Here is a 12,037-nt window from a genome sequence, read left to right as displayed (position 1 = left end):
ATTCAGATATGATGCTGTACAAGTATACAGATATCTGTACACTTATAGATGTGTTTGTGTGAATGATGTACCTCTATACATTTTAAAAGTGAACCTGGAAACAGACCCTTCAAATGCATGGTACAGATAGGAAGTGTACTTCTGTTTCTGCATTCAGCATAACATGCGAATGACTGTACCTGTGTACAAATCTGTACCTGTGTATGCTGTACACTCATTGTACAAGTGTTGATTATGACATGTGAATGGGCCTAGATTCATGGAGAGATTCCTCCTGTGATTGTTGCCCTCAGGGATGTGGAAAGAGCTTTTGGTGGGAGGAGGGGAAAACCAAAACCCGCCTCCCCCACTCCACCCATGCTGGGCTGTAGAGCAAGGCTTCAATGTGGTTATTTTCCATCTGCTCTGCAAGGATGAAGCCCTTGTTCTGCTCTCATAGCGCTGCAGAAAGTGTGGGCCACTGCTCCTCTGATGGAGTGCTAATACTGAATCTTTTGGTAAGGGTAGTCGCCCTGACCAGGCACTGGAAATCATTCTCAACATCTTCTGTAATAGAATGGCTCATTAAGATTTTTGAATATTATGGAACTTGATAAATTAACAATTTCAAGGAACAAATGGACAGGGTGCATCTGCTTCATTGTTAGAGAAATGGACTTAGTTCTTTATTATGTATTAGAATGACTATTCTAACTTTGTATCTGCAAACAGAAATTTCCTGCAATTCTATTTAATTTGTAAATAAAATAAAAACAAAGCTTCATACCCTTCTGAGATACTTAAATATTATCACTCATTGTTAGACAGAAAGGTAATCGTTAATCTTTGACTATCCTTAACACAGTAGCACACCAACTCACAAAGAGCATCAACAAAGTGTGTCTTTAATTCTCAGCCCCAGCTATTAAATAAACTAATTAATCAACCGATGCTTAAGTTGATTAATCTACCAGTTTAAGCTGATTAAAGCTTGCAGCCCTACAAATCAGAATTTGTGCAAAAATGCAAATGCTTTTCAGGCACACAGACATAATGAGGCCATGCATACAAGTGAATACTTTCTTCTAACCAGGTTTGGGAGCTGTGTGTGCTCCCAAATTTTGGTTGTGTGAGTACAAAAACAACTAGGTAGGAGGAGGGAGAAGTGACAGTGCGGAAGCAAGATAGGAGGAAAAGCTACACAGGATTCTCTCCTACCTTGCTTCCACACAATCACTTCCTACCTAGTTGTTTTCACACACACAACTGAAAATTGGGAGCACACAGAGCTGCCAAACTTGGGTAGAACACATTTTTTGCTTGAGTAAATGCCGTCACTATCTCTTATTGAAGGCCTGCAATGAAGGTCTTGGAAAGGATTTTTAGATGCCATGACATGTCTATACCTACAAAGATTAGAATCGTTTGGACAATGGTTTTTCCCATGACACTCTATGGATGGAAACCTTCTGAAGAAAAAAGTATTGACGTTTTTGAACGTTGGTGCTGGAGAAGACTTTTGAGAATACCATGGACAGCCAGAAAAACAAACAAATGGATCATAGAACAAATCAATGCAGAATTTTCACTCAAGGCACAAATGACCAGTTTAAACCATCATATTTTGGACACATTATGCGAAGACCCCAGCTCCCTTGAGAAGTCCATCGTGCTGGGAAAAGTTGAAGGAAAAAGAGGATGACCAGCAGCAAGGTGGATGGACTCAATTATGACAGCAATGAATGCACCACTGAGATAGCTAAAAGGCCAAGTTGAAGACAGATCATCTTGGAGAGAATCTATCCATATGGTCCCTAAGAGTCGACACCGACTTGACGGCACTAAATCAATCAATTAATCAACCTCTTATATCTCTCCCTAGTTTCATCCCAGTTTTCAGATGCTCTTAGAACAATATTATTGGGGGGAAGGGAAGAAAGAATTACCTCTGCAGGTATGATCTCAGCAGTGTGATTCCCAGGAGGAAGTACATCATAATGGAACACACCATCATCGTCAGTCCAAGGAGTATGGCTCGGTCTTCTCCTGCTTTCAGAGCGGTGACTGTTTTCCTTTTGTCCAGTAGATCATGATCCCTGATTTTTTGGTAAATATTTCTGAGGTTGAAAACAATACATTCTTATGTGGAGTTCACACTTAATCAATAAACCCTCTAAAGGGACTGACTGCTCCATCGCCATGGCCTGCCTCATGGGAGAGCAAGGCTTTAAGGTTTCCGCAGGTGATGTTTTCTAAATAATTTGCTTCGACCTGGTAGAGAAAAATTACTAACAACCAAAATATAAAGTGGACTTTTGTCAGTGAAATATTTTAAAACAGAGGTGCTCAAACTTGTGTTCTTGTAAAAGTCTTTGGGATTTGGAAATAATTCAACTTTAGGAGAGCACCATATTTACCCGAATACAAGATGACTCTGAATTTAAGATGAGCCCCTTTAAAAACAGAGGTCAAATACAAGTTATATGCTCCCACCAAAAGCAGAGGACTCTGAATTGAACATGACCCTCTGATTTTTAACATGTAAGTACTTGGGGAAAACCTAATCATGGATTCAGGTAAATATAGTAGATTTGCAAAAACTGCAGTGAACTTTAGGTTGTGATGCTTAAATTATACCCACCTGAGGGGTTTTATTGGAATTGTACACATTATCAGAAACAAGAAGTGGCTGACAAAAATGACAGCTCTGGTTTGATTTTCTCTCTTTGATCCATAACATGTAGTTCAATTTATCTTATGTCCCTATCATATTATGCTGTGGATTTTCCTGACCCCAACCATGTAGCCAATGATGATGAACAAGGATAGGAAAATACAGCACGTCTTAGGGCTGTTCATTTGCTCAGTGTGTGTGTGTGGGCGGGGGGAGGGGACCAGGATCATACCTCCTGGCCATGTCTCCTGACAGTGATGCTTCCACTGGCTATTCTCTTCTTCTCCCCTCCCCCGATGGCTGCACGTTTGGCATTTGTGTGTAAGTGACATTACTTGTATTGGGATGCTCCACTTAATTGAGAACACTGATTGCCCAGTTGTATGTGTGCAGAGTTGCCTACACAAAAATGCAGAATGTGTGGCTGGGAGAATGGTCAATGCACACAGCAATGGGGCAGGTGGTAGTCAGAAGGCACAGCCCTCCTCCAAATGATCACTGAATGCACTGGGGAACATCTGAACAGCCCTAAAGACATTAGCACACAATGAAGTTGAACTCTTATGGATAGTGACTGGCATCTAGACTGAGGGAGCACCAGCACTGGAAATAGAAGTGGTGCTAGCGTGCTGCAGACTAATGCAACTTTGGTGTTAATGTGGGGACAGGGATTTTCGTCAGTCTTTTCTGCCCTTGGAAGTACTCCCTGAGAACTGAACATAGGTCCTTGAGGGCTGCATGATCCTGTCATGGGCATGCTGGAAGACTCCGAGGAACAGTTGGAGGTAGAGACAGAGCTGACAGCAGAGGAGGGTGGGCAAGGACCAGAGGTTGCAAAGGAGAGTGGGTCTGATGCACAGAGAGTAAAAGATGAGTTAGAGCCGGGTGAGGCAGCTCTTGTGGAGGAGGCGCAACCAGTTTCAGCTGTGGAGAGGCGCCGATCCAAGAGACAGCAAGAGCTAAGAAGCCACATGCGTAGAACAGGCAGAGCTGCTGACTCAGCATCTCTTAATTAACAGCACCGGGGGCTCAGCCTATTTAAGACGCCTGTAACATAGATACCCTGCTGATAGCAACAATAGTTTTCTGCGAGCTAATCGGCTGTGTTCCTGTTTTGCCTTGACCGTGTTTGGACCCTGGACTGTGTTGACCTTGCCTGTGGATTTCGCTTTGGACTCTGTTGGATTTATTGGACTGACTCGGACTGGACTTGTTTTGAAGAATTTATTCCTGTTGAATTTTGCTGTTCTGCTACTGCCTCTGTTATGCTTAGTCTGACTAGCCTGACAGATTTACGACAGATCCTCAAGGACCTACCTTCAGGCCACAAGGAGTGCTTGTGGAAGGGGGAAGGGGAGACTGGCAAAAATTGAACCCCTCATGGGCGTGCGTGCTGCATTAGTTCAGAACTCAGCAGAAGTACTGGGTAGAACCCTGTAGCATCAGTGCTTTTCTGGACATGCTGGTGCTTCCTTTGTCTGAATGTCAAACAATAAAACAGACATAAGGGAAAATCATTTACAAAGTTAAGTTGAACTATACATTATGAATTGTTCAACATACAGAATGAGAAATAGCACAGAGTTGTCATTTTTGGCACCAGCCTTGTGTTTCTGAAACATTGGCTGACATACTGCAGTATTACATGTGCATTGCAATGTAACATTCATGCCATTTCACAGGAGTGCTGCTGCACTGCTTGTAAGAATTGTGTAAACACAGTTGTACAATGGGTGAGCACTATTTTCAATAGCGAGCACTATCTTTGTGTCACACAGCCATGCAACATTGTGTCACGACACACACATAACACTGAGCAGTATGCCAGCCAGTGTAGTTCTGACCTCATATGAAGCGTGCTGCTTCTGAAGAAGGATTCCACACCCCAAATGTGTGGGCTACCTTTTAATAAACTATTTCCTAGCACACTTCCTTTTTTGTTTCTCAGGGTATTAAAACAGAAGTCACTTTCAAAACAAGAGATTCTTTTATCCTTGGGAGTATTTAGCAGGCTAGAAACATATCCTGAATCGGAGGTCAAGTGGAGCAAAGACCCCCAAATTCAGTAAGAAAGGAGAAGCGTGTACCACTCCACTTCATCACACCTGTAATGTCACATGTGAGGCATTGACTCCACACAGAGGTCTGTATGTACATACAATGTCCTTTGATGAGGTGATTCTTCCCACTCAAAATAAGGGAGAAGGTACTGCAATTTATACAATATATACAATGGCCTCTGAATGGAGTACACATTTCACTCATGACATTATGAGCATCACGAAAGAGAGAGATCACACTATCTCTGTCATGTGAACTGGAGTGTCATAATATATACTATTTTGCACATGAATCTAATTAGACCATTAACATTATGTTTATGAGACTTTTATTTATATTTATGAGACTGTTATTTACTGCAGTAAATCAGGCCAGCAATCCATATATCTGCATATCTATATATTTAATATGCTTAGCCGCCATGTGTGTCCTGAAGAATTTGGCAGCAGAACTCTTGCAAGAGCTCTTGGCATTCAGCGAGAGAGTTTGGGGCAGGGGGGAAATTGGTGGCGGTGGGTGCAAAATGGCCTGAGGAGGCAGCCTCGGCTGGCCGCCAGTGGCGGGATGGCAGGCTTGGCCAGCCTGGGTAATGGGGAGGCAGCAGCGGCAAAGCCCAGCCTGTCTGTCGGGGGTGGGAGGCAGCGGCGGGATGGCAGGCCTGGCCGTCCTGAGCAAGGTGGAGGCGGAGGTGGCGGCGGCTGCGTTGGAGCGGCTGTGTTATGGGGGAAGCGGGAGCAGTGGGGAGGTGGCGGTGGGCCCAGCCACCAGGCCAGAAACCACAGTGGGGGGGGGGGGGGAAAGCGGGCCGGGTGGGTGGGAGGCAGGAGGCAGCGGGACGGACTGGCACTGGCCTGGGCAGTGCTGGAGGGGGTGAGTGAGGAACGGGTGGTGGGGCGAAGCCCCCGTGCCTGTTGCAGCCTGGGATGGGAGGGAAATGGGTGGTGGGGTGCAGCCCCGGCACCCGTTGGAGTCTGGGGCGAGAGAGAAATGGGCAGCGGGGCTTTCCTGTTCGCGCCCAGGAGCAGGAATGGCTGGAGGGATCCTTTTTGGCCGGAGGGATCCTTTTTGCCCACCCGCCGCGGCTCTGTCCAGGTGGCGGGGGAGGGGGAGGAATGGAAGGGGGAAGGGCAAGAGAGTGTGGGGCTGGAGAGAGTAGAGACTGGACAGGAGGGAGAGAGAGGGGGAAACAGCCGGCCCCAAGGAGCGCACAGATGCTCTGTGCGGGGGTCGGCTAGTATATATAAAAATTCTAGAAACCCAGACAAACAAATAAAACAGGAACCAGTTATAAGCTCATATAATGGTATGCCTATAACAGCTTCAGTTCTATAACATAGCCAGCTTCAGTTTTCTTGGGATTTCAGTGAAAGGTCACTCAATTTCTTTGAAAATGGGAATACCAGAATATAAAAACAGAACGAGGCTCGACTTGACAGTCCTATAGTGCTACTTTTCAGAAAAAGCAAAAATCTTTTACAGCTCAACTAGGCGTGTCAACATTGGTTTAAATGAGGCCTTATGGGCCAGATGAGGCCTTGTGGACCAAGCCACAGTAGGCAGACAGAGACTGTTGGGTCAGGATCATGGAGCCAGGAGGAATATGCTAGATCGAGGAGGAACTACAATGAAATCTGGTGGGTCAGGGTGGAGTCTGTTGGAATGTGACAAATTAGGGGCGGAGCCTGTCAGAATCTGGAATGCAATGGCTTTTATGAGCCCAGTACTGGTAACCCGACAGCACATGTTTTTACTGGTAGGAAAAGCAAAATAGGGGCTTGCAACCCTACACTGAACAAGATAGTGCTCTATAAATATAGGGATCACTAGCCCTTTATGCATGTTGATTATACCATACAGAGAACTACAGTCATACAACGTTTATTCCTATTTGTTTGGAATGTTGGCGCTTCTCCTCAGAGGCATAGGTACCCTGGGGACTGAGGGAGGGTGGATGTCCAGGGATCACAAGTGTCGGGGGACTATCTCCCAACGCCCCCACTACTATTCCAGGGGATGCTGAGTCCCAACTCATGCCAGCTGCTCTCCTCCATTCACATTCTCTGGCACCAGCTCAGTGAAGCAGAGCTGCCCCAATCCCAGCAAGAACAGGCGGCTCCTTTAAGGGTATCATCGGTCCACTTTGACTTGACTGGAGAGTGGCTGGTGCAGAGTTGGGGCCAGACATCCCAACAGGTTGGCACTAGTAGCCACTGCCTGGTGGAGGCAGGAGGCTTCTTCAAATCTTGTCCCAGCGTCCGCTATGACCTTGCTACATCCCTGCTTCTCCTTATTACTTGACAGTACTGTAGGAGCACCTGCATCTCTTCTTGGTTGTGCTTACAATCTAGTTAGACAGGCTGAACCAGTGGACTTCTGAATGGTTTTCTGTAAACAGCAGCTCTCCACAAACTGCTTTTGAAACTTCCCAGAGTTTTTAAAAAAAACAACTTGGCGTGTGGATGAAAACAGTAAATCAAAAGCCTCAATCCAGTTCTGTGCAAGTTGACTCAAAGATAAGTCCCACTGACTGACATCCACACTAACAAAGTACAGGTGCTACGTGAGAAGTGCTGGTAGTGTTGATGGTTTCGACTAATGCAGTGCCAGCAATTGTGCAGGGGTGTGCACATGAATTCCAACAACCTCCCCTTCTCCTGGAAGTGCTCTTTGCCACCCAAAAATATATCCTTGAGGATTGCACAGCCCTCAGGGAATATTTTCAGGTGGCACAGAGTGCTAGGGGTGTGCACAGAACCGGCGACTGCCGGTTTGAAGGTGGCAGGGGGATAGCTTTAAGGACCGGGGAGGGTGCTGTTACACCCCCCTGCCGCATTTCCCCCACTGTCACAGTGTTACAGTATGGTCCTGTGGGGTGGCAGCATACCTCCTTGCTGCCCTGGTGCACGTCAGACCGGAAGTACCCCCAGAAGTACCCAGTGCACGTACACATACGCATTGTGTGCATGCGCGCCGGGTACTTCTGGGGGTACTTCTGGTTTGATGTGCACTGGGGCAGCAAGGAGGTATGCTGCCGTCTTGTGGGACCGGTTTTTAACACAGCACCGATGGGGGAAACATGGCTGGGTTGGTGGGGGGTGGGGCGGGTGAGAGCACCAGCCCTGGTCCTTAAAAGCTATCCCCCCACCTTTGAACCAGCCGAATCGCCAAACTTTCAAACTGGTTCGGAGGTCCATAAAAGAGCCTCCGAAATGGTTCATGATCATCCCTACAGAGTGCTTCTGGGGGAAAGGGAGGTCAAAATTCATGCCCCTGCACGAGTGCCATTGCTGCATTAGTTGAGAAATCACCAGAAGCTCTGGCATTTCTCACATACCACCTGTGTTTTGTTAGTCTGGATATTAGCCACTGGGTTCAGTGGGGCCAACTCTTAACTAAGTATGCATAGGACTGCAGCCTTATTCAGAAGGAGATTTGGTCTTGTGGTAGCAGGCATGAATTGTCCCAGGAAAGAATTTGCTTAGCAGGGTCCACCCTGGTTACATTTGAATGAGAGACTACATGCATGAGCACTGTAAGAAATTCCCCTTAGGGGATGGGGCTGCTCTGGGAAGAGCACCTGCAGGCTTTCATGCAGAAGGTTCCAAGTTCCCTCCCTGGCAGCATCTTCAAGATAGGGCTGAGAGAGACTCCTGCCTGCAACCTCGGAGAAGCTGCTGCCAGTCTGTGTAGACAATACTGAGCTAGATGGACCAGTGGTCTGATTCAGTATATAGCAGCTGTCTATGTTCCTATTTAGAACTCTGGAACATGTCTGAGACATTCATTACGATTTCATTTTATTCTTATTGTTGACAATGATTTTCCTTGAGGCTTTTCCTTTCGTTCCCTCCCCCAAATTGGTGTGCTTGATTTCTATTTTGCTGCTGGAGATTTCTAGGCATTTATTTATTTATTTATTTTTAAAAAAACATACCCCAGCTTCTTAACAACATGCTAACTTTTTTCCCAGATGGAAAGAAAACATTGATACAGCCTTTTAGAGTTGTTCTTTTAAAATGCTGTGGGAAATCTTTTCTCCCCCTTCCCGCAACTTATGCTGGACTGTGCAAGGCAAGCTTCATTGCCTTTGGAGAACTGATGTGAAAAAATAAGCAAGTGTCACTTGGGTATTGCTATTTATCAGAATGTATTTAGCTGTGATGGCTTGCTCTGGAAATGTGCGTCTTTCCCAAATGAGAGCAGTCAGAAGCAGCAGCAATTGTCATGCGGTTCTGGAACATTAGCCCATAGCGCAGCATGACTCGTGTCATTCTCTAGACATAACAGGGGCCCTGCGCAATCAGTCAACAGTGTTGCCAGAACAAAAACGTGATTCCAGTGGATGACTGAGAAACAAAACAGCTAATTGAAAAGTCTTCCTAGCGTTTTTCTACAGGGGCCTACAAGCCATGAAATACACAGAGAAAAGTTGAACAAACAAGCACACTAACACATACGTTGCAGGAAGCATCAGTCTTCAAGGTGATCTGTCTAACCTACATCCAAAGAGGATGCCACAGCAGCAGCTTGTCCTGATGAGCTAGAGGCACACCAGATGAGGTGTAGCTGACTATGGTTCCCAGCAGCTCCATTTGCTCCTCTGTTTCCCATCCTGCCCTGGGACAAGATGGGTGAAAGAGGGGAACAACTGGAACTGCCAGGAACCAGAAGGAACTGCACCTTGTTTGATGCCTCCAAGACTCATCCAGGGCTATCCTTAGGGCATGGCAAGCAGGGTGACCACTCCTGGCCCCGCTCTTTTAACCCCCCGTTAGAATTAACTGGAAGGGGGCTCTGCACTGACTGATTTGCCCTGGGCCCTGCACCCCACCAGAGCTCTCTAAGGACAGCCCTGGACTCATCAGACATGATCTAGCACACTTCTGGAAGGCACAGCAGTCTCTACAAGAAGCTTGTTGATTGGTTACCTTGGAAACGTTGTGCCATAAGGTGGGCCAAGGCCTACGCATTGAATATCCACATTGGGATCTGCAGCTAGTAGCTCCTGGGCCAAAGTTGGCACTCCTTGAAAGTTACAATCTGACCATCCACTTGATGGTCAGATTGACCAGACTGACCAAAGAATAAGAAGCATGTGTGAAGGGAGCAATGGCTGTGGTTACGGGGCATGAGGGAAACTAGCCCACTACACCCCACGAATATTCATCTGTTCCTCCTCAGAGTTGCCCTTCCAGCAAAACTAATTGCTAACCAGTGGCCTATACCAATGATATGAGGCAGTGATCTATTCTTCACTATTTTTCAAGTGGGGACCCCTCTGACAAAACACCTTCAATGTGAGAGCCATTTCCCAGTGTGCTGACCTTCACACAGTACTGTGCTCTTCCGAGATTTCTGTGCATGCCTTCCAAGATGGTGCAGGGCCTCATGAGGGCTCCATTTCCCTTAAAGGAGACCCCTAGCACTGGGCAAACCACAGACAGGAAATCTCTGCATGGACTGGGAGACTGTGCAGAGTATCCAACTTTGGCCGAATCTTCACGCAGGCCCAATAAACAATAAGTCAGGGAGCACCGCCCACCCGCTTATGTTGGTGCCATCACTCCCCATGGGTTATTCTAAGCCAATCTGAAATGGGCCATGGGGATAATGCCTGGTCTCTATGAGAAACTGTGGGTTCAGATTGCATTACAGACACCAGTTGTGAAGGATGGCCTACAATCTTGGTGGATCTTTAGCCAAGTAACCAGAATATCTCTGGTTTTAGTCTTGCCTTTTTACGGTATAAACAGTTTGGGCCAAACACATCAAAAATACTATCTGCTTCTCTAGGTCCTATTGTGTTCTCTAAAGCTGGAAAGAGACAACAGTTACTTCAAAGGGCTGAAGTCAGTTTCAAAGAGGGATCACTCCTTAACTTGCATACACTCATCCCAGTTTCTGAGAAACATGATTCCAGGTTGTACAGTGTTTTAAAAACCTAACAGGTCTGTTCATGCAGAGTCAACAGAGGTGTAGCGATAGTCAGGCTTGAGGGAGGACTAGGGCTCAATAAGAGGAATTGCTTGCTGGGTGGGCTTCTCCAAATAAGGAAGAAAGCCCGGGAGAATCAAATCCCTGTGGCCCAATCCAGAGTAAGGTGGAGCAGGGTTTACTGGACAAAAGCTTTTAGAAAAGTAGGGGAGGGAGGGGTGTGTTAGAGTTCCATTCTTCCCTGGAGGCCTGTGAAGGAGGTCTGATCAGCAACTACTGTAAGACAAAGGGAGCCTAACAGCCTTGGGCTGGGAATCAACTGGGGGTTTCTTACCTGGAAGTAAGATAGGGACCAGTTTAGCTAGACATGTCAGGGAACTTATTTTTGTTTAAGTGCTTGGATCTGACTGCATGGTTCTTGTAGTTCCTGGGGAAGGGATTTGAAGCAGCAATTGTTGATGCCTCTATAGCTTTCCTGATCATCCAATTATTAATACATCCTTATTTTTGTTAAAGAGTGCCATTCCTTATTGGGTCCTGCCAGAGTCACACGCTCCTGAAAGCCTAAGACTGCTCAAGCCTTTCGGGAGAGAGGGCTTTTCCACTTTACTCTCTCAGAACATTCCCTTGGAAGGGTGAATCTGCTCATATTAAAAAGTGGGTGGTGGCAGCCTACATAGGACTCCTCACAGCTAGAAGAGGGATTGTGTAATCTGCCCCCCTTTTGATAGTTACAAGAGTGACAAAAGAAATTGTAAGGTTCTACACACGATTTGTGTGTAGAGTCTGAATGGGTTTGCGGGGAGAGTGAGCTTGAACTGCTCTCCCTGCAGATGACTGGGCAGCCCTCCCTGGGTGGCTGGATCGACTGCACAGATGACTACCAGTCCCATCATGGAGTTCATTAGGGCTGCGGGATTTGGGGGCCTCCTGGCCCCTGGAAGTCCCAGAATGCCCCCTGCGAGTTCTTGGGAGCCTCCTGATGCCAGGAGGCTTGTTGTAGCCTCCCTGTCAGGGGGCTACTCATGAGTCGCTGCGGCGTGGAGCTGTGTTGCACCGACACACAATCACCTAACCTGTTTTTGGGGTGCTCTTGCTTCCGAGACCCGGGTTAAGTGGCAGGCTACCCAAGAGGGTTTGCCGCTGCACTGCCACTGGGAGCAACATGACTCCTGGCGGTTCTCACGTGCTATGGAAACCAGGCTGGGCTCCCTTAGCCCGGTTTCCACTGCACATGAGAATAACCTCTCTGTGTACACTGTTCAACATAAAACCTCTCTCAAACACATTTCAACTTTTCAATCTCCCTTTACTTTCTTCTAGGATGACTTTTTAACTAATTTATTTTCTTCTCTCTTTATGTGTATGTGTGTGTGTCTGGACATTCCT

The 12,037-nt window shown here is 46.7% G+C and overlaps 1 protein-coding gene across 11 annotated transcripts in view; it reads right to left on the bottom strand.

Moving 5' to 3' along the window:
• Positions 1–12,037, bottom strand: part of LOC128351531 (calcium-activated potassium channel subunit beta-2) — a 504,933-nt gene that overhangs the window by 22,455 nt on the left and 470,441 nt on the right. For 9 of the 11 annotated variants that reach the window (XM_053311133.1, XM_053311141.1, XM_053311138.1 and 6 more), the window contains one exon: positions 1,926–2,096. In XM_053311133.1, the coding sequence (XP_053167108.1) occupies positions 1,926–2,096 (171 nt within the window). The remainder of the gene's footprint in view (positions 1–1,925; positions 2,097–12,037) is intronic. The other 2 variants (XM_053311135.1, XM_053311144.1) reach the window with 1 other exon arrangement.

The sequence above is a fragment of the Hemicordylus capensis genome, chromosome 3 (genome assembly GCF_027244095.1).
Source record: "Hemicordylus capensis ecotype Gifberg chromosome 3, rHemCap1.1.pri, whole genome shotgun sequence".
NCBI lineage: Eukaryota > Metazoa > Chordata > Lepidosauria > Squamata > Cordylidae > Hemicordylus > Hemicordylus capensis.
This window is presented reverse-complemented; position numbering and strand designations above follow the sequence as displayed.